The sequence below is a fragment of the Vulpes lagopus genome, chromosome 7, assembly GCF_018345385.1.
Source record: "Vulpes lagopus strain Blue_001 chromosome 7, ASM1834538v1, whole genome shotgun sequence".
NCBI lineage: Eukaryota > Metazoa > Chordata > Mammalia > Carnivora > Canidae > Vulpes > Vulpes lagopus.
Window position 1 is genome coordinate 131,126,234 of NC_054830.1, and position 25,482 is coordinate 131,151,715.

The following is a 25,482-nucleotide window of genomic DNA, read 5'->3' on the forward strand; positions in this document are numbered from 1 at the left end:
GTGCATCCAAGAATCTTTCCATAAGTTTAGTCCATCTTTTGTGACGCCTAGAGCATTAACTGTTCTTCACATAGGTCTTGGATGTGTCTTCTTCATTCCTGGCATTTGGTCTTTTGCTTCTATTCTAAGTGTATTCTTTCCTCTCATTATTTTAATTATAGTTTGTACAAAAGGAAAATATTGATTTATGATAATTTTGAAACCAACACCTCTTACAGAATTTTTTTGTTTATTCCAGAGTTTTTTTTTTTTTTTTTTTTTTGTGTGTCACGGGCTTTCCATAAATAAAATCCTTTTACCTACAAATAGGTTATATTCTTGCTTTTCATTATTTATAGTCTGCTTTTTTTTTCCTTTATCCAGCTGCAGTAGGAAATAATGATAGTGATGGGTTACATCCTTGTCTGATTCTCTATTCTTCTTGCCAACTGTTCCAAGGAAAGCATGGAAAAAGCCTTTATACCCTATTTATTATAGTATTTATTTATACAGCATATAAAAATTGCAGATATAGTGCTATAACAACCATCTGAAAAGCATCTGCAAATTGGTAATAGAAAAGGAAGTTTATTTAGATGTTAACAGTAGCTGTCACTAGGTAACAGGATTAAAAGTGGTTAGTTTTCTTAATTTTTCTTTCTTTTCCAAATTTTACATATTGAGCTTGATATATATGCTATAGTGGGAGGGAGACTTTTATTTTAATAATTCATGACCAAATTCAATGACTAAAAGTGGAATTGGAGTTAAGCCCTTTTGGGGCTTTACATTAATCTGTATTTGAACTAATTTAGAGGAAGTAGATGAACTCCAAAAGAAGAGCAAATTCAGGACAATGTTATTGCTGTACCTGTGGACTCTTACAGCTGCACTAATAGAATGTAATGTGAACCTTATAAAAGATTTCTGATTTTTTGGTAAATGAAATAAAAAGAAACAGGTGAAATTCATTTTAATGATATTTTATTTCGGGATCCCTGGGTGGCTCAGCTGTTTGGCGCCTGCCTTTGGCCCAGGGCATGATCCTGGAGACTCAGGATTGAGTCCCACATCAGGCTCCCAGCATGGAGCCTGCTTCTCCCTCTGCCTGTGTCCCTGCGCCCCCCCCTCTATGTCTCATGAATAAATAAATAAAATCTTTTTAAAATTATATTTAACCCTATAAAACCAAAATATTATTCGACATGTAATCAACATTTTAAAATATTATTTTACATTCTCTTTTCCTACCAAGTCTTAGATATCAGATGTAGATTTTATATTCACAGCACATCTCAATTTAGACCAGGCACATTTCACGTGCTTAACACCCATATATAAATAATGGCTTTCATACTGATCAGTGTGGCAGGCTAGCTGCTCTGCGCTTATTTGTAGATATCCAGTAAAGACAGGTATTGGAAAACCTAGCATGTGTATGTAGACACAAGGCCAAACAAAAGGTGCCTGAAGTATGACCAACCTCATGGAGGAAAAACTACCACCTAAAATAAAAATCACTTTAGTTATTTTATGTGGCTTCCCAATGATTTCTCCTACATGCATACAACCTTTCATTGAGTGAAAAACCATCTTCTCTGCCCCCCATGGCCAACACCACAACTTTTAATCACGTGAATTTTTCTGGCAGCATGGCGAGGACTACCTGAAGCAACATGTGCTATCCAATATGGAGGGCAGTAGCTATATGTACTTATTTATTTAAGATTTATTTATTGAGAGAGAGAGAGGATGCACCAGTGTCAGGGAGGAACACAGGTGAGAGGGGGAGTGGAAGCATCACTCAGGGCTCCAGCTCAGAACCCTGAGATCATGACCCCAGCAAAAACCGAGTCCCATGCTTAAGGGACTGAGACACTCAAGCGCTCTTACATGTGCCTCTTTAAATAAAATGTAATTAAAAACTTAGATCCTCAGCTGCACTAGTCGCATCTCAAGTGCTCCATACAACTACATGTTGGCCAAGGTACCTGTTGGGGTAGCTCTACAGGGATCCACTCCCAGCCTCCAATCCCTGCATGTGCTTTTGCCTAAAACAGCAGGGCTTGAGAAGGGCTTGGGTCTCTGCTCCTTTCTGGTGTCTCCTAATTGTCCCGGGTCTCCTCCAACACAGAACACATACACTTCACAAGGGCTCAGACTCACACTGAGACGCACGCAGTTCTGACATGGAGCTGAATGTAATCAATAATCCATTGCTGCAAGGAAAGCCCTTCTATTCCCTGTATTTACCTTGCATCTACACATATAAAAGATGAAAATTAGACATAGAGTTGATGAACATGGGTCCACTCCAGCCAGAAGTGAAATTCATCCAAACACTTTGATAACTTGAACTGTTTTTAAAAAATTCATCTTATTAAAAGTTTACTTCCAAACATTTCACCTCTTAAAAACTGATATGAAAATTTAGCAATATACATAATTCTATTAATAATTGAGAAAAGAACATTTGAGTGAGGAAAAACTGTAAACTTTGAATTCCACTAGAGATGTATGCTACAGTAAACAACAAAACTTACAGAATTAAACTATTTTCCGTTGGGTAAACATTCAGTGAGAATGAAAATATTTCAGGTTAAGATACAAATCTTGTGAGAGACATAAAATAAAAAGATTCAAGGAAAAAACCGAAATGATGTAAAATTAGTTAAAAGTTAACGATAATATTAAATTATCGTGGCTTTGGAGTCCGTCGTAGACATCTGAAATAAGCGATTTTGTTTTTTAAGTGCCAGCACTCACAATGTGCCAAATTATGTTCTTTGCAATTACTTAAACTTAACAGGAAAAACATTTAGATGTTACTTCAAAAAGAGGGGTCACTTTTTCAAGTCCTTTCAGGCCGGGCTCGGGGCCAGGTCCGGGGGGGTCCCAGCCCCGCGCCCCGCCCCCCGCCCCGCCGCGCCCCCGCCCCGCGCCCCCGCCGCGCCCCCGCCCCGCGCCCCCGCAGCCCTGCGCTCCGCCCCCGCCCCCCGGGCTGGGGCTCCCCGGCCGCCGCGCTCGCCCAGGGCGGGGGCGGGCCAGGCCTGCAGGCCCCAGCTCCGCTTCGCCTCCGCCCGCCGGCTTCCCCGCAGGCTCAGGCCGAAAAGTGCTTCGTGTTTAGGTACTGAGGTCGTCCGGGGTTCATCCTTCCTCGCGACCCACTTGCCTCACTGTATGCCCCACTCAGGAGAACAACGTCCAGGGAAACTGGAAGCTTCGTCCGCACCCTCCCGCCCGTAGTCCCAAGCGCGCTCGCCGCCCGGCGCTCGGTAACCGGCCCGCACGCCAGCCGCCCCCCTCCCAAGGCCTCCGAGCGCACCTCGGGTCACGTGCCTGGACGGGAGACTATCATCGAGTCCGTCCTCCCGCCTCCCAGAGAGGACTCGGAAGTGCCCGGGAGTTGGCGCGGGCCCTTCCGGCCGGGCCGTCCGCGCTTTTGTCCCGCCGGCGGCCGGGCTTCCGCGCCAGCGCCACAGCCAGTACGTGAGTCCGCGGCTGCCCGCGCTCCCGCCCCCGGCCCCGGCCCTCGCCTGCCACGCCCTTCCCTGAGCGGCCAGGCCTCGGCTGCCCCCCGGGTCTCGGGCGGGATCTGGGGGGAAGCGTCCCCCTCTCCCCTCCGCCCTTCGGGAGGCAGGTTCCGGGGGAGCGGAGCGGGTGCGGGGCGTGCCCTGGAACCGGCTGGTGTGTGTGGGCCCCGGCTCTGGAGGCGGAGCGGCTGCGCCGGGTAGGAGCTGCACGGCGTCCGGACGAGGCCGAGGCCTGGCTCGTGGCGCTCTGGACTGTTGGCTGGTCCTCGGGCCGACGGGGAGCCGAGCCTCGAGGGCTTTCGCGTCCTCGCCCGAGCGTGCCCAGGACCTCGGGGTGACGTGAGAGGCTCCTGCCCGGTGCCAGTGGAGCCCTGCGGAGCCCTCCCGGGCCGCGTGCGCACCTGCGGTGGGGGCGCTGACGAGGGCAGGTGGCCTCGGGAGGCGGAAGGTGGGCGCCAGGGCCCGAGACGTGCGGACTGGGGGCCGCGGGCCGCTTCCTTTTTGAGAACACGAAGGTTTGGTTTTGTTAATTTTAAGAATATGGTTAATATTCATGTGGTTCAGGTGTTTAAAATATAAGCAGGCATCAGTGACAGTTTGCTGCCGCTCAGTCCCTTCCCATGCCCAAGCCCCTAGATAATCACCTTCGTGAGAATGTAGCCATCCAGGTTTTTTTTTGTTTTTTTTAAGATTTTATTTATTCATTCATGAGAGAGAGAGAGATAGACGTAGAGGGAGAGGCCGGCTCCCCGAGGAGCAGAGAGCCTTATGTGCAGCTTGATCCTAGGACCCTGGACCCCAGGACCCCGGGATCATGACCTGAGCCAAAGGCTGACTTAACTCTGAACACCCTGAATCATCCAGGCTCCCCGTCTAGTTTTTTATGCAAATACTGGTCTATTGAATACAGTCAGTTCCCCTATTTTCACACAGGTGGCAGAATACTCTCCAGAAGTCCATCTCCTCTGGTCCTTCTTCCCCTGTATTGTAAAGGATCATCACCACACAAAGAGCTTAAAAAACAAGAAGCAGGGATCCCTGGGTGGCGCAGCGGTTTGGCGCCTGCCTTTGGCCCAGGGCGCGATCCTGGAGACCCGGGATCGAATCCCACATCAGGCTCCCGGTGCATGGAGCCTGCTTCTCCCTCTGCCTGTGTCTCTGCCTCTCTCTCTCTCTCTGTGTGACTATCATAAATAAATAAAAATTAAAAAAAAAAAAAAAAAACAAGAAGCAGCACTGTGGTAGTGCACTGCATATAGTTTGGATGTTTTTAATGTTCCTTAATTTTTTCGATCTATTCAGAGCCATTCAGGTTGTTTCCAGTTTGTTGTTACTTCAGTAGTGGTGCACTCAATGATGTTCTCCTAGGACATATTTTAGCGAGAGTTTTTTTTTTTTTTTTTGGTTTTGTTTTGTTTTAAAGATTTTATTTATTCATTCATGAGAGACACACAGAGGCAGAGACACAGGCAGAGGGAAAAGCAGGCTCCATGCAGGAAGCCTGATGTGGGACTCAGTCCCAAGATCCCAGGATCACACCCTGAGCCACCCAAGCGTCCCATCAAGACTTTTTAAAGAAGGCATCAGCCAAAATAATTTTTGTCTTACCTTAGCCACTTAATTGGCAAATTGTTAAATATGCCAATCATTATTGTAACAGCTCCTATAGAGTGTTTAAAGAACAAATAAAACTAAATAGATTTTCTCTTCTGGATCTTGTGTTTATGATGCTTGGCCAGACTAGTCTAATAAACTAATTCTATTAATGACTACCTTCCAGCCATTGTCTGCCCCTTTAGCTTCAGAAAATCTCTCAGCCTCCCTTTCAGAATGTCCTTTACTACCTATTCCCCAAGATGACTCTTCACTGCTACCAGGTATGAGAATATTCTGTTTCATTTTTTACTTTTAGGGGAAAAAAATCACCTTTAATCCTTACTTCTACTTTTAAGCAATAGAACCAACTCATGTTAATCATTTATACTTCTGGGTATAAAGAAACCAAATGCCAGTAATCACTAACGCACACACCATATTCTCTCATCTGTATATCATTCTCACTTCCCCTTGGTTCTATATTTCATCAATCCCATCTGCAACTTCCTATGTATGCTTTATTCTGAATTGGTAAGCATTTTGTGGTCAAATGTGTTGTTTTCTTTTTCTTTCTTTGGTCTTTTAAGTTTTTGTTTGTTTGTTTGGTTTTGTTTTTTTCCATTTGTTTCTATAGGTTCGACTTACCAACACATAGTATAACACCCAGTGCTAAGCCCATCAAGTGCCCCCCTCAGTGCTCCTCACCCAGTCATCCCATCCACCTGCCCGCCTGCCCTTCCACTACCTCTTGTTCGTTTCCCAGAGATAGGAGTCTCATGTTGTGTCACTTTTCTAAATTTTCCCACTCATTTTCCCACCTTTCCCTTATAATCCCTTTCACTAATTCATGTATTCCCCGCATGACTGAAACCATATAATGATTGTCCTTCTCCAATTGACTTACTTCACTTAGGATAATACCCTCCAGTTCCATCCACGTTGAAGCAGATGGGTATTTGTCTTTTCTGATGGCTGAATAATATTCCATTCTGTATGTAGACCACATCTTCTGTATCCATCTTTCAATGGACATCAAGGCTCCTTCCAGAGTTTTGCTATTGTGGGAAGTGCTGCTGTGAACATTGGGGTGCAGGAGTCCCAGCGATTCACTGCATCTGTATCTTTGGGGTAAATACCCAGTAGTGCAATTGCTGGGTCATAGAGTAACTTCTTTTTTAACTTTTTGAGGAACCTCCACACGGTTTTCCAGAGTGGTGACAACACTTCACAACCCACCAACAAGGCAAGAGGGTTCCCCTTTCTCCGCATCCTCTCCAACATTTGTTGTTTCCGGTCTTGTTAATTTTCCCCATTCTCACTGGTGTGAGGGTTGTTACCTCATTGTGGTTTTGATGTGTATTTCCCTGATGGCAAGGGATGTGGAGCATTTTCTCATGTGCTTGTTGGTCATGTCTATGTCTTTAGTGAAATTTCTGTTCATGTCTTCTGCCCATTTTGTGATTGGATTGTTTGTTTCATGGGTGTTGAGTTTAATAAGTTCTTTATAGATCTTGATACTAGCCCTTTATCTGATATGTCATTTGCAAATATCTTCTCCCATTCTGTAGGTTGTCTTTGAGTTTTGTTGACTGTTTCTTTTGCTGTGCAGAAGCTTTTTATCTTGATCAAGTCCCAGTAATTCACTTTTGCTTTTGTTTCCTTTGCCTTCATAAATGTGTCTTAAAAGAAGTTGCTGTAGCCAAGTTTAAAAAGGATGTTGCCTTTGTTCTCCCCTAGGATTTTGATGGATTCTTATCTCACATTAGAGCTTTCATCCTTTTCAGTTTATCTTTCTGTATGGTGCAAGAGAGTGGTCCAGTTTCATTCTTCTGCATGTGGATGTCCAGTTTTCACAGCACCATTTATTGAAGAGACTGTCCTTTTTCCAGTGGATAGTCTTTCCTGCTTTGTCAAATATTAGTTGACCATAGATTTGAGGATCTACTTCTGGATTCTCTATTCTGTTCCATTGATCTATGTGTCTGTTTTTGTGCCAGTACCAGACTGTCTTGATGACCACAGCTTTGTAGTACAACCTAAAATCTGTCATTGTGATGCCCCCAGGTCTGGTTTTCTTTTTTAATATTCCCCTGCCTATTCGGGGTCTTTTCTGATTCCACACAAATCTTAAGATTATTTGTTCTAACTCTCTGAAGAAAGTCCAAGGTATTTTGATAGGGATTGCATTAAACGTGTAAATTGCCCCGGGTAGCATTGACATTTTCACAATATTATTTCTTCCAATCCATGAGCATGGAATTTTTTTCCATCTCTTTGTGTCTTCCTCAGTTTCTTTCAGAAGTGTTCTGTAGTTTCTGGGGTATAGATCCTTTACCTCTTTGGTTAGGTTTATTCCTAGGTATCTTATGCTTTTGGGTACCATTGTAAATGGGATTGACTCCTTAATTTCTCTTTCTTCAGTCTCATTGTTAGTGTATAGAAATGCCACTGATTTCTGGGCATTGATTTTGTATCCTGCCACATTGATGAATTGCTGTATGAGTTCTAGCAGTCTTGGGGTGGAATCTTTTGGGTTTTCTATATAGAGTAACATATCTAAGAAGAGGGAGAATTTGACTTCCTCTTTGCCAATTTGAATGCCTTTTATTTCTTTTTATTGCCTGATTGCTGAGGCTAGGACTTCCCAGTCATATGTTGAATAGCAGTGGTGAGAGTGGACATCCCTGTCTTGTTCCTGATCTTATGGGAAAGGCTCCCAATGTTTCCCCATTGAGAGTATATTTGCTGTGGGCTTTTCGTAGATGGCTTTTAAGATGCTAAGGAATGTTAGCATCTTCTATCCCTACACCCTGAAGAGTTTTGATCAGGAACGGATGCCGTATTTTGTCAAATGCTTTCTCTGTATCTATTGAGAGGATCATATGGTTCTTGTTTTTTTCTCTTGTTGATGTGATCTATCATGTTGATTGTTTTAGGAGTGTTGAACCACTTTTGTATCCCAGGGATAAATCCCACTTGGTCATGGTGAATAATCTTCTTAATGTATTGTTGGATCCTATTGGCTAGTACCTTGCTGAGAATTTTTGCATCTGTGTTCATCAGGGATATTGGTCTATAATTCTCCTTTTTGGTGGGGTCTTTGGTTTTGGAGATGCTGGCCTCATAAAACGAGTTTGGAAGTATCATGTCCCTTTGTATCCTTCAGAACATCGTCAGTAGAATAGGTATTATTTCTTCTTTAAAAGTTTGATAGAGGGGATCCCTGGGTGGCACAGCGGTTTGGCGCCTGCCTTTGGCCCGGGGCGCGATTCTGGAGACCCGCGATCGAATCCCACGTCGGGCTCCCGGTGCATGGAGCCTGCTTCTCCCTCTGCCTGTGTCTGCCTCTCTCTCTCTGTGACTATCATAAAAAAAAAAAAAATTAAAAAGTTTGATAGAATTCCCTGGGAGGCTTTCTGGCTCTGGACCTTTGTATCTTGTGAGATTTTTGATGACTGCTTCAATTCCTCCCTGGTTATTGTTCTGTTCAGGTTTTCTATTTCATCCTGTGCCAATTTTGGTAATTTCTGGTTTTCCATAAATGGATCCATTTCTTCTAGATTGCTCAATTTGTTGGCATGTACCTGCTAATAATGTTTTTAAAATCGTTTTTATTTCCTTGGTATTGGTTGTGATCTCTCCTCTTTTGTTTGTGATTTTATTAATTTGAATTTTTCTGTGTTCTTTTTAATAAGGCTGGCTAATGGTTTATCTATCTTATTAATTCTTTCAAAGAACCAACTCCTGGTTTTGTTGTTTTTTTTGTTTGTTTGTTTGTTTTGTAAGATTTTACTTATTTATTCATGAGAGACACTGACTGAGAGGCAGAGACACAGAGGGAGAAGCAGGCTCCATGCAAGGAGACCGATGTGGGACTCAATCCCAGGACCCCAGGATCTCGACCTGAGCCAAAGGCAGATGCCCAACCACTGAGCCACCCAGGCCTCCCTGTTGATGTATTCTACAGTTCTTCTGGTCTCTATTTCTTTCATTGAACTCTGCTCGAATCTTTATTATATCTCTTTTGCGTGGTGTATGCTTTACTTGCCATTCTTTCTACAATTCATTTAGGTCCAAGGTTAGCTTGTGTATAAATTAATTTTTTATTGGTGTTCAATTTACCAACATACAGAATAACACCCAGTGCTCATCCCGTCAAGTGTTCCCCTCAGTGCCCGTCACCCACTCACCCCCACCACCCGCCCTCCTCCCCTTCCGCCACCCCTAGTTTGTATCCCAGAGTTAGGAGTCTTTATGTTCTGTCTCCCTTTCTGATATTTCCCACACATTTCTTCTCCCTTTCCTTATATTCCCTTTCAGTATTATTAAATCCAAATTCTGTTGCTCTGTGGCAGAGAGTATTGCTTCTGGTTCTTTCTTTTTGGTGAGTTTTCCTTCTAGTCATTTTGTTCTGCAGAGTGGCTATATGAAGGGGCTGAGTCAAAAATATTAACCATAACGTAAATAAAATGCACCCTAGATTATTCCAAAGAGGTCAGAGACCAGAAAATAAAAGAAAAAGAAGAACAGAACAAAGTAAAACAAAGGGACCACTAAAGTGATAAACAAATTTTAAAACAAAGTAGTAAAAATAACAAGCCAAGAACCAAAAAGAAAGAAGACGGGGAAAAAAAAAAGGTAAAGAAAAGAGAAAAAGGAAAAGAGGAGGATGGTGGTGGTGAGGAAGTGGTAGTGAAAAGAGAATGTAGTCTACCTGAGGGGTCCTAGAGGGTGATCCTCTTGGTTCTGAGTGCATTTTGTTATATATGTTAGAAGATGCTCAATTCCAAATTTATATAAACCAGTAATACTTATGTAAAGCCCCAACATTGACCACAAAAACATAAACAAGATGAGGGGGACAGAATGGGAAGGAAGAGACTATAATCTCACAGAATGAAGCAGCACTGTATTCCACTTGGTTCTAGGTGTATTTGGTCGTGTATTAGAAGGCACTAACTTCTACCATTGTAGAACAAAACAAGGCAGAAAAAACAAATCTCCATTCTCGTGTATCTATCAAAATTAAATTGAATACATTGAAGGGAATCTAGAAGTGAAACATATATCTAAAACGTATTTGTAGAAATATGAAAGTCAAAAAGGAAAAAACTTAAAAATGAAGAGCTAGTAAAATACTGTAGTTAATAAGGTAGGAAAAGAAAAAATATTGGAAATTTTTAGTCTGATATAAAAACGAGTCTTAATGGAATAAGAAAAAAAAGGACCCTCTAGTTCTATATACTATTTTCCCTCAGTCCTGGAGCTTGTCAGTGCTGCTTGTTAGGAAACTTGCTTTTCCCTTGTACTTCCAGCAATTCTTCTGGGAGTGGGGTGTGCTGTGCTGATTCTCAGGTGTCTGTCCCTGGGCAGAGATGCCCTACACCCCTGGCCAGGTTCCTGGCCCAGTATGACTTGTTTATCCTGTGAGGCCTTTGTTCCCTTGAGGCTCCGCCTCTCCCAGGCACAAGGTGAAACAAAGAGAAAAAGAAATGGTGGCAGCCAGATTTCCAGCTCTGGAGTGGAGCTCCCTAGGAGTAACTAACTGCAGTCTCCCAGTCCACACTGGCTTAGATGCTCCTGGGGTCAGGGGCAGGTACACTGATCTGTACAGCTGTGGGGTGCACGTGGCAGGAGAGTTCTCACTTTCTTGTGCCCTCTCTGCTTCTGTCTGTCCTAGGGGGAACAGAGGATTGCTGCTTTGTCTGTTTTGGCACCCTGAGATCTTGTGGCACTGGACCCACATTCCCAGGGACCGCCTCTCCCGAAGGGAACAGAGTACAGCCACCTCTGTCTGTTGCCGGTCTCTACTGTAAAGGCCACTCTGGAGCTGTCCCACCTAACCTTGTCCCAAATGCCCTAGAAGGTTGTGGCGCTCCAGCCCTTTACTGAGATTGGACCGCGGTTTGTTGTGAGCTTTCCCCCAGGTGCCCCCTGCTCTAATAGTGACTCCAGAAATCTTAAGGCTTCACTGCCCTTCTTGCGATTTTTCCCAATTTCCCTGCACACTTTTCAGTCAGGGAAAACTCTGGTGTGGATTTTTAAAGTTCCCGCTTCTCCTGGCCTTGGCTTTCCTGCCCCAGAGGCTTTTGCCCCTCCACTTTAGCCCTGCTAGTTGCAGTTCTCCTCCCCAACTTTATTCTTTTTTTATTTTTATTTTTCGCCTTCCTACCTTGTTAGAAGCAAGAACTTTTCTCTTTTGTAGCATTCCAGCTGTTCTTTCTTTAAATCTCAGGTCGAATTCATAGGTGTTCAGGATGTTTTGAAGGTTATCTAAGTAAGTTTGTAGAACCACATGAGTTGAGGACCCCACTCTTCTGCCATTTTGCCCCTCCCTCTGTAGTCATTTCCAATTCAAATATAATATCCAGGAACTTAAGGTACCAAATCCAGGTATCGTATTTGTTGATTATGTTTGGTAATCTGGACATCCAGAGTAGCTGCTGATGTGTTGCTTGTTGCAGCCTGTTCATAGGCAGAACTTTTTTGCTGGAGTGAGCCATAATTCTTTTGTGAGTTATCCAGGCTCTTGAGAAGCGGCCCCTGACTCCTGGGGCAGGGACAGTGAGAACTAGGGGCAGGGTCTTACTATGTACCCAGGCTTTTTTGGGCATTGACAGTAAAACATGAACAGCAAGTACAGAGATGTCCAGATGTGGGACATGTGTAATTTGAAAGGAGTGGATGGCATTCTAAAGTTGGCACTTTTGACTGATGTAACCAGGCTGTTGGATCATGCTTCCTGCTGACAACTAGAGAGTTAGAGATCAGTTTCCCATCTAGCTTATAGAACTTTTAAGAAATTAAACCTTTCTAGACTGCTCTGTGCAGGAGTTGTGCTTTTGGAATGATTATTTTCTTGTGTCGTAGAGGATATATGACTTAGCTAACATCAGTCATCAGTCTTTTTTTGGTAAGTTATTTAAATTCCAGTTAGTTAACACAGAGTGTAATACTAGTTTCAGGAGCACAGTATAGTGATTCACCACATCATACAACACCCAGTGTTCATCACAACCAGTGCCCTCCTTAATCCCCATCACCTGTTTCCTCCATTCCCCCAACCACCTCTTCTCTGGTGACCATCAGTTTGTTCTCTATAGTTAAGAGGTTAGGAGTCTGTTTCTTGGTTTGCCTCTCTCTCATTTCCCCCTTTGCTCATTTGTTTTGTTTCTTAAATACCACTTATGAGTGAAATCACATGGCAGTTTGTCTTTCTCTGACTTATTTCACTTTGCATAATACTCTAGCTCCATATATGTCATTGCAAATGGCAAGGTTTCATTCTTTTTTGTGGCTGAGTAATATTCTGTTTGTGTGTGTGTGTACACCACCTCTTGTTCATCAGTTGATGGACACTTAGGCTGTTTCTATATCTTAGCTATTGTAAATGATGCTACTATAAACATCAGAGTGTATGTGCCCCTTCGAATCACTATTTTTATATTCTTTGGTTAAATACCTAGTAATGCAGTTGCTGGGTCATAGGGAAGCTCTATTTTTAACATTTTCAGGACTCTCCACACTGTTTTCCAGAGTGGCTACACCAGTTTTCATTCCCACCAACAGTGTAGGAGGGTTCCCCTTTTGCCACATCCTCACCAACACCTATTGTTTCTTGTATGGCTAATTTTAGCCATTCTGACAGGTGTGAGGTGGTGTCTCATTGTACTGTTGATTTGTATTTCCCTGATGATGAGTGATGTTGAGCATTTTTTATGTGTCTGTTGGCCATGTGTATGTCTTCTTTGGGAAAATGTTCATGCCTTCTGCCCATTTTTCAATTGGACTATTTGTTTTTTGGGTGTTGAGTTTCATAAATTCTTTGTAGATTTTGGACACTTACCCTTTATCAGGTATGTCATTTGCAAATATCTTCTCTCATTCTGTAGTTTGCCTGTTTTGTTGATTATTTCTGTCCCTGTGCAGAAGCTCTTTATTTTGATGAAGTCCCAATGGTTTCTTTTTGCTTTTGTTTCCTTTACCTCAGGAGACATACCTAGAAAGAAGTTGCTCTGGCGGATGTCAAAAGAAATTACTACATGTGTTCTCCTAGGATTTTTATGGTCTCAAGTCTCATATTTAGGTCTTTCATCCATTTCTTAAAAATATTTATTTATTGATTTTAGAGAGAGCATGCGCAAGTGCGGGGAGGGGCAGAGGGAGAGAAAATCTCATGCAGATTGTCCACTGAGCAGACTTAAAGGTATATTAAAAAGCTCCGGTGAACAAAACAGTATGGTACTGGAACAAAAAGACACATAGGTCAGGGGAACAGAATACATAACCCAGAATTGAACCCATAGTTATATGCTCAATTAATCTTTGACAAAGCTGGAAGGAATATTCAATGGGAAAAAGACAGTCTAGTCTCTTCAACAATGGTATTGGGAAAGCTGGCCAGCATCATGCAAAAGAATGAAACTGGACCGCTTTCTTACACCATACACAAAACTAAATTCAAAATGGATGGAGAGCCTGGGTGGCTCAGGTGGTTAAGCATCAGACTCTTGATTTTTGTCTCAAGTCATGCTCTCAGGGTCATGAGATGGAGCCCCATGTCAGACTCTGCTCAGTGGGGAGGGCAGGGAACTAGTTCCTTTGCACCTCTTCTTCCCTCTGCTGGAAGTATTCTGTTTCTGAAGTTTTTCTAACCCTTCAAAGCAGAGTCAGTCCTCTCCCTCTCCTCTCTCATCTGTGTCCTGTGTCTGTTATTTTTATCATGTGTTGTTTTTGTTTTGTTTTGTTTTGTTTTGTTTTTTTGCCAGATTTTTATTTCCTGCAGATCTACTAGCTGCAGTCTGCCAGCTCCTTGATGACAAGATCTTACCTATCTCTCGATCCCCAGGACCAGCCCAATGCCTGGGGAAAAAAAGCAGGATATGGATCATAATCTAAATTCTTTGGGCAACATTAAACCTCAGAGGTAATAGATACTAGAATACATTTTGTTTCTTGCAAAGATAACTTAATATTTTGTTAGAAACTCTTTTATTATTATTTATTTATTTATTTATTTATGTTAGTCACACAGAGAGAGAGAGAGAGAGAGAGGCAGAGACATAGGCAGAGGGAGAAGCAGGCTTCATGCACCGGGAGCCCGACAGGATTGCGCCCTGGGCCAAAGGCAGGCGCTAAACTGGTGTGCCACCCAGGGATCCCCTTGTTAGAAACTTTTGATTGTCTTTATATTTTAGCAGATGTCTTGGTCTATCTGGGCTTCTATAACAAAATATACACTGGATGATATATAAACAGCAGAAATATATTTCTTATAGTTCCAAAGGCAATGAAGTCCAATATTAAGGCACTGAAGAGATCAAGACACCAAAGAAGGTCATCACAGAGGTGATGACTTTTTTTTTTTTTTAATAAGAACACTAATTCCATTCGTGAAGATTCTGCTCTCCTGACCTAAGCATGTCTGATAGCCCCACCTCCCTCACCTCTGCCCCAGTACTGTAATCTTTGAGGACTAGGATTATAACATGAATTTGGGAGGAGGGGACACAAACATTCAGACCATAGCAGCAGCATTTATCCTATTGCTGGCTTTTTATGTCTTGGTACTTTTCTGCCTGTGTTTTGACTGATCTTTTCTTAGACTGGTGTTGATTCATACGAATCTCATTGCAAACCATCAATTTTTAGTAAAGAGGCACATTTATATTAATCTGCTTTGATTTCAGTCATTTCACCCAAGAGGTTGGGTGAACTACGTGGGGTGATAATACACTGTGCCTCCATCCAAACAAGAGGTTAATTTAAGTAAGGCTGAAATAGGGATACTCCTACACCAGGAGTTAGACATGAAATATTTGTGATTTCATGCAGACCAGACCAGTCAGCAGCCACACAGGGAATCCCAGAGAGTATGAAGTAGATGAGTAATTGGCTTATCAGAGAAAGTCAGGAAAAAGGGTCCAGCTGGGCCAAGGATCAGTGAATATAGTAGCAGTGATGGGTAGGTTAGCATGGTGCATTGGTGTCCAGCAAGTCACTTGAGGTGGCCAGATGCAGAAGGCTTCAAGTGTCATACTAAAAGCCTGAGAAGACTTAATATTGGGAAATGACCAGGTGTACATCTTTCAAAACTTAAGGTAAGGAGACCATGGCAGAAGTTCAAAGTATAATTTAGGAAGGCTTAAACTAAGGCCTTTAGCAGTAGGAATAAAATTAGGAGTAGGGACTTGAGAACTATTGAGGTAGTAGAATCAGCTAGTCTTAGGGGCTCTTTTGGATGTGGAAGGATGAGAAGACAAGTGCTCACTTCTGATTTAGGTAAAGGGGAGGACAGGGATGGGCATGAGAGCCTACATTTGAAGAGAGCAGTCTGGGCCAGAGATGATCCGAGAGGTGGCTTGTAAGAGTGGTAGGAGCCACATATATAGAAATGACTGCCCAGGGAGAATATATAGAGTCAGAAGAAGAAAGGTTTAACATGGAACAGGATGGCCAGGAACATCTAAGAGACAGCAGGTGGGGAATTTGTGCCTGGCCCCAAAGAAGCTAATGCAGGGTGGTGTGGGTGAAAGAAATAAGATTTAGTAGAGGAGGTATGAGGGAAAATGAGATGTGAAGATGACTTTTTCAAGAGATAACTGAGCAGGAGGCAGGATGACAAAAGCAGTATCTGGAGGGGAAGGTATAGTTGAGGGATTTTTCTTTTTTTTAAGATTTTATTTATTTATGAGAGACGGAGAGAGAGGCAGAGACAAAGACAGAGGAAGAAGCGGGCACAGGCAGGGAGCCAGATGCAGGACTTGATCCTGGAACCCCAGGATCACACCATGAGCCAAAGACACACTGAACTACTGAGCCACCCAAGCATCCCAGTTGAGGGAATTTTTAATTTACATTTTGACCTTTTTAAAACTTTTTATTTGAAAATCATTTTAAATATATAGGAAAATGTCAAGAATAAGAATGGTAAAAGGATAGCCTTTAGCCATATTTACCTATAGTTAACATTTTACTTCATTTTGTCTTCTCTTTTGCTCTTTCATAATACATACTTTTTTTTTTCTGAACCATTTGAAAATAATGCATGCGTCATGGCCTCCTACCCCTAAATACTGTAGTATGTATTTACTAAGGATAGGGATGTTCTCTTGCATGACTAGAGTACAACTGTCAACTTCAGTACATTTAAAGTTCATACTATGTGATCTATATACCAATTTTGTCAGTTGACACAATTACTTTTTTTATAATTTTCCTTCCAGTACAGACCCACTACAGGTCAGGTATTAAGTATAGTGTTCACGTCTCTTTAGCCCTTTTTAATCTGGAACATTTCTATAGCCTCTCTTGTCTTTCATGAAAATGCTATTTTTGAAGAATACAAATAGTACTTGGAGTAGAACAGTCTTCATTTTGGATTTACCTGATATTTGCTTGTGATTCTGAAGCTCAGGTGATGAATTTTCACAGGATGTCACTTCTGGAAGCATATGATGTCCCACTGCCACCATTGATGATATTAATTTAGAACACTAATATGAGGTACTAATTTCTCCACTGTGTAGTTATTGTTTTTTCCCTTTCATTCTGGGGGGAATATTTTAAGATCATGCATATATACTGCCCCTTCTCAAAATTTTCCCCACATTTAGAATTCAGTGATAATTCTCCCCTAATCCAGTCTGCTCAGATAGTAACAAAATGCTGATTTTTTTTTTTTCAACTCTACTACTTCCCCCACATTTACCAACCGGCCCTGGCATTCTGCTGTAAGTAAGCAGCCTCTCTTTCTCCCATTTATATATGTATGGACTCACGAAATCCTATTTGCAATGCTTTATAATTCATATTATAAATAATTATTATGGAACCTAAATTGAGTGGTCAAGCTGGCTCATGGTCTTGTGGTCTTGTGACATGCCCCTGTTGTTTTTACTTGTTGGTGTAACAAGATGCCCCAGCTCATCTTGTGTGTATTCTGCCCCTGCCTAGAGTCTGCCATTTCTCTGAGGAGCTCTGGTTCCTTTTAGTAGGCGTGGAGGTAGAGACCAAGACCAGGGTGCTGGATGTGCTTATTACCACTAAGTTTTTTTTCCTTCTTAGCTTTTCAGGAAAGAGGTTGGAAATATTTATACATTCACAAACACAAATATGTGCACACACATAATTTAGAAACCATGAATTCACACCAATGCTTCTGATTCCTCACAGGGTTTTTCTTGCCTTCCTCACAGGGTTTTTTTTTGCCTTCCCCTTATTCCATATTTTTGTTTCTTCCTTCAGGAGAGCCCTGGCTTGCAACTAATTGAACACATTTACCTAGTCCCCTAATACATATAAAATTGTTTCAAAATCACCTTGCCCATACCTCTGCAAAAAACAAACCTGCTTAAAAAGAGTACAGTTGTTTTTAGGACTTCACCATCCTCTTCCAGCCTCCCCAAGACTGAGAGTATATAGTATATGATTACGTATTCTGTGATACATGCCTAAATTATGGGTTGTACTTTTTAAATTTTTGTTTCTTTCTGTGGTTATAGAATCCATGTGAAACACAAATGAACTCTTTTTTGCCATTTTTTTTCTGGCTTAGCTGCTTTTCCTTTTTCCAATTCCCATTTATCTTTGAATATGTAGAAAATTATCATGCTTCCATAAGTAAAAAAACTGTGCAAAAAGCTGTACTTAGAGTGTCTCTCTTCCCTATCCCTTTGCTCTGTTCTCCCCACTTCACCACTTAGAGATAATGGGACTTTACTGATTTCTGATTTCTCTCATTACTGTAAAGATAAGTAGTTACATGCTTGTTTTCTTATATGTGCCTTTTTTATATAAAGATATATATATATGTATATTTACCTATATCTATATATACTCTATATAAAGAGTATATACATACTTTTTTAATATAAGATATATCTTACATATATGTACTCTGTATAAGGCATATCATGTATCTTATGATATGTGTATGTATAGTGTCTGTGTATATATATATACATACATATATACACACATATATACATATATATATACACACACACACACACACAATTTTTTCTTTTCATGTATCCTGGAAATTGTTTCTTCTCAATCAATAGAGTTGTTCCTCATTCTTGCTTAGTACTCCATTGTATATATGTGTCATTGTTTATTTAACCAGTCTTCTATGCTTAGACACTCAGTTTTCCAGATTCTCTACTTACAAATAATGCCCCTGTGAATAGCTTTGTGTACATAACTTTTTTTGTATTGTTGGAATTTCTATAGGAATTTTAATCTTTTTATTCTCAACTCCTGAAAAATTTTTATATGAGGGATTATTAGCCCTTATACATGATGCACGTTGCAAATATTTTCTTTCATTTTGTCATTTCTCAATTTTGCTTATAGCATTTTTGCCATGTAATTTATACAGTCAAATTTATCCATCTGCTCTTACTGCGTGTGAGTCATAGTTTGAAAACTTTTTCTTTTCTTTTTTTTTTAAAAGAATTTATTTATTCATGAGAGAGGCAGGCAGAGGGAAAAGCAGGCTTCCTGCAAGGAGCCTGTTGTGGGACTCGATCTCAGACCCCAGTGTCATGTGCTGAGCCAAAGGCAGACGCTCAACTGCTGAGCCACCCAAGCATCCCTGAAAACTTTTTCTATACTTAGGTTATGGAAGTATTCACTTGTATTTTCTTCTAATATTTGTATAGTGTCACATTTTTTATATTTAAAACTCTGAACCATTTGGAGTTTATTCTTGAATATGGTATAAAGACTGATCTATTTTTATGTTTTTCCAAATGGCTTTATAGTTGTTCCAACACTATTCTCAAGACCATCTTTGCACCAATAATTTGATATGTCATCTTTATCATATGCTTGATTTCTGTGTGTAATCAGGACTATTTCTGGGCTTCCTATTCTATTCCATTTGTCTGTCTGTACATTGGTGCCATCCTGCTTTAGTTATCAGAGGCTTTGTGGTATATTTTAATACCTAATGTGACTAGTCTCCGCATTCCTTTTCTGTTTCTCTCTAGCAATTTTTGTGTGTTTATTTTTTAAATTTTAATTAGGCTCCATGCCCAGCATGGGGCTTGAACTCATGACCCCAAGACCGAGAGTTGCATGCTGTACTGGCTAAACCAGCCAGGTCGTATGTTTACTTTAGAAGATTTGCTGTTATGGCTGTAGGAATATGAACATCTTTCTCTCCTGAGGGCTGAGGATGAATAGATGTGGAGGGACCGAGGTGAAAGAGAATGAATAGAGCATGGTCCCTGATGTGTATGGGAGCAGGATTCAGAGCACAGATAAAAGCCATGTTACTCTTGATGGTTATGGAATTCCACTGCCTGTCCAGTAGCCCTCACATTTAAGCAACATGGACTGCTCCACCCAAAGTAGTAGAGACCAGAGGAGTGCTTTCAGAGGAAACAAAGAATCCCTGCCTGAGCCCTAAAATCTGTTTTAGAAGAAGTTTACCTTTCCTGAGTCCTGTGCTTTATACCCAGGTTCCAACTTTGATCAAATAACCAGACCTCAAATAATAAATAGTAATAATTATGCATATAGCACTCACCAAGTAGTAGGCAACACTTATATTATCTCATTTTATATTCATGTCAACCCTACTAACCTCATTTCAGATGAGAAAACTGGCACAAAGAAGTTAAATAATTTTCTCAAGATCATGCAGCTAGGTATTTGAACCCAAATAGTATTTCCTTTGCTTGTGGTTTCTAATCTTTGATATGCTCTGATTGCAGTTAGCCTGTTTATAAAGTGGGAATAGAAAGTCTTTTTGCCTGGCATGCTGGAGCATGTTCTTCCATATAGAATTCCTCCCTCACTACTCACTTTCCAGGATCCGGTTTTCTTTGGAGGGGACGTCCAGGAAGCCAAACCAACTCCAGGAAGCAGCAGTTTGCTTTATTTCTCATGTCTGTCGTGACTGTCTTTATGCTTTCATTACCATCACCCCAATAGTACAACTTGGGTATTGACTTCTTCCCTTTTTTAGTTTTGCCTATTTAGTTCTGCTGACTCTCTCTTAATTTTTGCCTTACTTATTAATTTTTCTGTTTCTTTTATTCAGAGATTTCTTCTACTCTTTTTTCATGACTAAATGATTGTTTCTAAAAACTGATCAGTGTTGTCCTTGATTCTGTGCATCTTTTCAACCCATTTCAACTTGCCCTCATGCTAAATTGTTATGTAAGAATAGAAAAACTCTTTGTTCTATTGGAAATCCAGGGCTCTAACATTTTAACTTTAGCTCCACAGGGGCAGAAATTTTGGCATGCCCCCTGTTGTGTCCCCTTCAGTTAAAAATGGTACTTAATCACACACCATGCAGTCAATAAACACTTGTCAAGTGTATGAGTAAATTTGGATGTAATTCTTGCAGTTTCCTCTAAATAAAGTGAACAGGTATCATTTTCATTTTCTTGGTTTAGTGTCACATTTGAAGACGAGGGGCACTGAGGATGAGAAATCAACTGAAAAGTATGAAAATGTTGGAAATGCAGAATCTGTGTGGCCAAAAGTGGAAGGTCTTCACAAGGATAATATATTGGAATCTAAGGTTGGTGAAACTTGTGATTGGAATAGCGAGGTAGAGAATCAACTGGAAAATCCTGAGGGAAAAAGAATGAAGGAAGACCAAAGTGGCATGAGGGAAAAGATTGGCAAAGCCAAGAACGCAGCAAATATAAAGACAGAACAGGAAGACGAGGCATCTGAGGAAAGCCTACATCCAAGCTCAAAACATGTTATACACCAAACTGTCTCTGTAGAACAGATAAGTAGTGAACAAGACAAATGTATGGAGAACATTAATGGAACCTCTCACCCTGGTCTACAGCAGAAAACCAGTATTGTTAAGAAGTCACACAAATGTGATGAGTGTGGGAAATCATTTAAATATAATTCCCGGCTTGTTCAACATAAAATTATGCACACTGGGGAAAAACGCTACGAGTGTGAGGACTGTGGAGGGACTTTCCGGAGCAGCTCGAGCCTTCGAGTCCACAAACGGATCCATACTGGGGAGAAGCCGTATAAGTGTGAAGAATGTGGGAAAGCCTACATGTCCTACTCCAGCCTTATAAACCACAAAAGCACTCATTCTGGGGAGAAGAACTGTAAATGTGATGAGTGTGGGAAATCCTTCAATTATAGCTCTGTTTTGGACCAGCATAAGAGGATCCACACAGGAGAGAAGCCCTATGAATGTGGTGAGTGTGGGAAGGCCTTCAGGAACAGCTCTGGTCTCAGAGTCCACAAAAGGATTCACACAGGGGAGAAGCCCTACGAATGTGACATCTGTGGGAAAACTTTCAGTAATAGCTCTGGCCTTAGGGTGCACAAGAGGATCCATACAGGCGAGAAACCTTATGAATGCGATGAATGTGGGAAAGCCTTCATTACTTGCAGAACACTTCTAAACCATAAAAGCATCCACTTTGGAGATAAACCTTATAAGTGTGATGAGTGTGAGAAATCGTTTAATTATAGCTCTCTCCTCACTCAACATAAAGTGATCCACACTGGAGAGAAACCTTATGAATGTGATGAATGTGGGAAGGCCTTCAGGAACAGCTCAGGCCTTATAGTACACAAAAGGATCCACACAGGAGAGAAACCTTACAAGTGTGATGTATGTGGCAAAGCATTCAGCTATAGCTCAGGCCTCGCAGTTCATAAAAGCATTCACCCTGGGAAGAAAGCTCATGAATGTAAGGAGTGTGGAAAATCCTTCAGCTATAACTCCCTTCTTCTTCAACATAAAACCATTCATACTGGAGAGAGACCTTATGTATGTGATTTGTGTGGGAAAACTTTCAGGAACAATTCAGGCCTCAAAGTCCACAGGAGGCTCCATACTGGGGAAAAACCATATAAGTGTGATGTGTGTGGGAAAGCCTATATCTCACGCTCTAGCCTTAAAAACCACAAAGGGATCCATCTCGGGGAGAAGCCCTATAAATGTACCTATTGTGAGAAATCTTTCAATTACAGCTCTGCCCTTGAACAACATAAAAGGATTCATACAAGGGAGAAACCTTTTGGGTGTGATGAGTGTGGAAAAGCCTTCAGAAATAATTCAGGCCTTAAAGTACATAAACGGATCCACACTGGGGAGAGACCTTACAAATGTGAAGAATGTGGGAAAGCCTACATCTCACTCTCAAGCCTTATAAATCATAAAAGTGTACACCCTGGGGAAAAGCCCTATAAGTGTGATGAGTGTGAAAAAGCCTTCATCACATATCGAACCCTTATAAACCACAAAAAAATTCATCTTGGGGAGAAGCCCTATAAATGTGATGTATGTGAGAAATCTTTTAATTACACCTCACTCCTTTCTCAACACAAAAGGGTCCACACTAGAGAGAAACCTTATGAATGCGACAGGTGTGAGAAGGTCTTCAGAAACAACTCAAGCCTTAAAGTGCATAAAAGAATCCATACTGGGGAGAAGCCCTATGAATGTGATGTGTGTGGAAAAGCCTACATCTCACACTCAAGCCTTATTAACCATAAAAGTACCCATCCTGGCAAGACACCCTACACCTGTGATGAATGTGGAAAAGCTTTTTTCTCAAGCAGAACTCTTATAAGCCATAAAAGAGTCCATCTTGGGGAGAAACCCTTCAAATGTGTTGAGTGTGGGAAATCTTTCAATTACAGTTCACTTCTTTCTCAACACAAGAGGATCCACACAGGGGAAAAACCTTACATATGTGATAGATGTGGAAAGGCATTCAGGAACAGTTCAGGTCTCACAGTACATAAAAGGATTCACACAGGCGAGAAACCCTATGAATGTGATGAGTGTGGGAAGGCATACATCTCACACTCAAGTCTTATTAACCATAAAAGCATCCACCGTGGACAGCAGCCCTATAATTGTGAGTGTGGGAAATCCTTCAATTATAGATCAGTTCTTGACCAACACAAAAGGATCCACACTGGAAAGAAGCCATACCGGTGTAATGAGTGTGGGAAGGCTTTTAATATCAGATCAAATCTCACCAAGCATAAAAGAACCCATACTGGAGAGGAATCTTTAAATGTGGCAAGTGTGGGAAGTCACAGTGACACATCACAGAAGAGAACTCATGAGGGAGGCAATGCTCTGGATGGGACCAAAATGAGCATATCTGTACAAGGCAGAGCTTACGAAGTCTCGACTCAAATGGAAGAAAAACCTTATGAGTGTATGAATATCTGAGCTCTTTGTTCATGGCTTGTAATTTACATATGTAACTATGAGTACTCTTTGGTGTGAACTTCATCATAGCCAGCAAGGAAGCCTCCAGTGTCAAGGTAGTTGAACCTTTATGAAACACAAAATAGTTTATACTGGGGTTAAAACCTATGAAAGTGACAGAGTGGTTTAAAAACCTTCAAAATAAGCAGAAATTTCTGGACATAAAACACATGGATGAGGAAAGGACTTAGAAGTCATATAGTTACCATCAGAAAGTTCATATTTGAGTAAATTCTATGAATAGAAATGGGGGAAATTCAGGCATAGCTTTGAATCCTAATTATACATTGGTTAGTGGAGAAAATACAAGAAGGGCTTCCCAACAGGCAAATTCAGGGAGAGATAGGCTTCAGGGAATATAAATTTAATAGTAGTGCTCATGGAGTATAAATTTGATATAATTGAATTATTTGTGAGGGGTGATGATAAAATTTGAAACAATTGGATTTTGTTGTAGGAAGACTAAAAAGTATAGACATGAATCTAGCAGGAAATAGTCATTTAAAAAACGTTAAGTTGATTGGACTATGGTTGTAATGTGATACACTGGTTGAATGGGCAAAACTTTTAAAAAATTTCAAGTGAACCCCTTCAGTGAATGATGAAGTGTGATGAGTGAAAACCCTACCTATGCTACAATTATGAGGTTCTACAGAAATTCAGCACATTAAATAACTAATGGAACATGTCTTCAATGTGAATTTGCACTTATACAAAAATAATTGATTCAGGGATTCCTATGAATAGGAATGCTGAGAAGGTCATTTTACTAGAAGAGCTAGAAAGCTAAGTAGCTATTGACAATTGAGGGATTGGAAGAAATTCATGCTCCTTAATAATCCTGTTAAATGTTTGATTGTTTTGGAATGTGTTACTGTAAAGATTTCATGTACTACATGTGTGTATTGTCTGTTATAAAATGTTATGAATACTTTGTTCAGGGCTCACTCTGTCTTGGCCATGAAAAGGAAGATAGTTGTGGTGAGGTAAGGTGCAACTCCAATAAAAAAATTACTTAAAAGTAAACAGGCTCTGACTGACTTTAGATGGAGCAGTATGCATACAAAACAGTTTGTGTGTCCCATCTTTTGTAGAGTAAGTGAGACCAGATGCAAAACAGTAAGGGGGCTTATCCCACAGGGCTAGTAGCTCAGGTTTCACAAGAAATTAGGTGATGTCTCCACCAGAAGAAGTGAAGAATGGATTGATCCTCATACTGGACCTACATCATAGTTCCTGGGAGTGGGCATGCTGTGGGACTGATCTGTCACCTCACAGAAATAGTTCTCTTGGGAACAGAATTTAACAAATGTTTATGTGTAAAGCTGTTAACTAGGTGGCTCAAAGGGTAAAAGGAGAGTCTTCTGAGAGTTAAGTAAGCTGTCCAAGAATACTCCAGGTGGGGCTTGTCTTTAGAGGCTGAATTCTAGTCCTGTCTTTTGGCTCCAAAATCCACTCTCTCTGGTAACAGAGCTAGATAGCTTCCTGGCCTTCTAGGGTTTGTCTCTTGCCTTGCTGTGGCCCTACATAGTTTCCATGCCTCCTCTTTAGGTGTATAATTCTTTTTTTAAAAAATAAATTTATTTTGTATTGGTATTCAATTTTCCAACATATAGAATAACACCCAGTGCTCATCCTATCAAGTGCCCCCCTCAGTGCCTGTCACCCAGTCACCCCTGCCCACCTCCTTTTCCCCACCCCTAGATTGTTTCCCAGAGTTAGGAGTCTCATGTTCTGTCTCCCTTTCTGATATTTCCCACTCATCTTTTCTCCTTTCTAGGGGTATAATTCTTTCACTTTGTCTTCCACCAGTAAGTTTTGATGGAAGGAGAGGGACAGAAATAGGAAAGGGAGAGGGAAAGAGTACTTTTGCCATTCAGCTCCACTTAAGAACACCACAACAGCACTTCCTTCTCTACATGGAACACTGACTCTCTCCACAGACTTGGATTAATGGATTCAGCAAATACTCTGTTGATGATATGCCAGGCACAATCCCCTGTCCTAGCAACTAGGCAGCAGGAGTAAATAAAGAATAGGTAATGGAGAAAGTCCACAAGCAAAACCACACTAATGGAGGCTGAAGTGAGTGTAGAGAGGAAAGTGACCACCATCAATGGGGAAGGAGGAGGCAGTGATGGG

At 41.2% G+C, this 25,482-nt stretch overlaps 1 protein-coding gene across 4 annotated transcripts; it reads left to right on the forward strand.

The window, feature by feature from the left end:
- The first annotated feature begins 2,973 nt into the window (after positions 1-2,973).
- Positions 2,974-24,366, forward strand: ZFP62 (ZFP62 zinc finger protein). 4 transcript variants are annotated; one of them, XR_005988982.1, is made up of 3 exons: positions 2,974-3,464; positions 13,877-14,034; positions 20,522-20,657. XR_005988982.1 is itself a non-coding variant. In XM_041762851.1 (2 exons), coding segments are annotated over exons 1-2 (2,781 nt in total). In that variant the 5' UTR covers positions 2,974-3,463; the 3' UTR covers positions 23,302-24,366. The 4 variants fall into 4 exon arrangements, 1 of the variants encoding a protein (XP_041618785.1); XR_005988981.1 differs by lacking the exon at positions 2,974-3,464 and adding an exon at positions 3,474-4,027; XM_041762851.1 differs by lacking the exon at positions 13,877-14,034 and having other exon boundaries at positions 20,522-24,366.
- Positions 24,367-25,482: the final 1,116 nt, after the last annotated feature.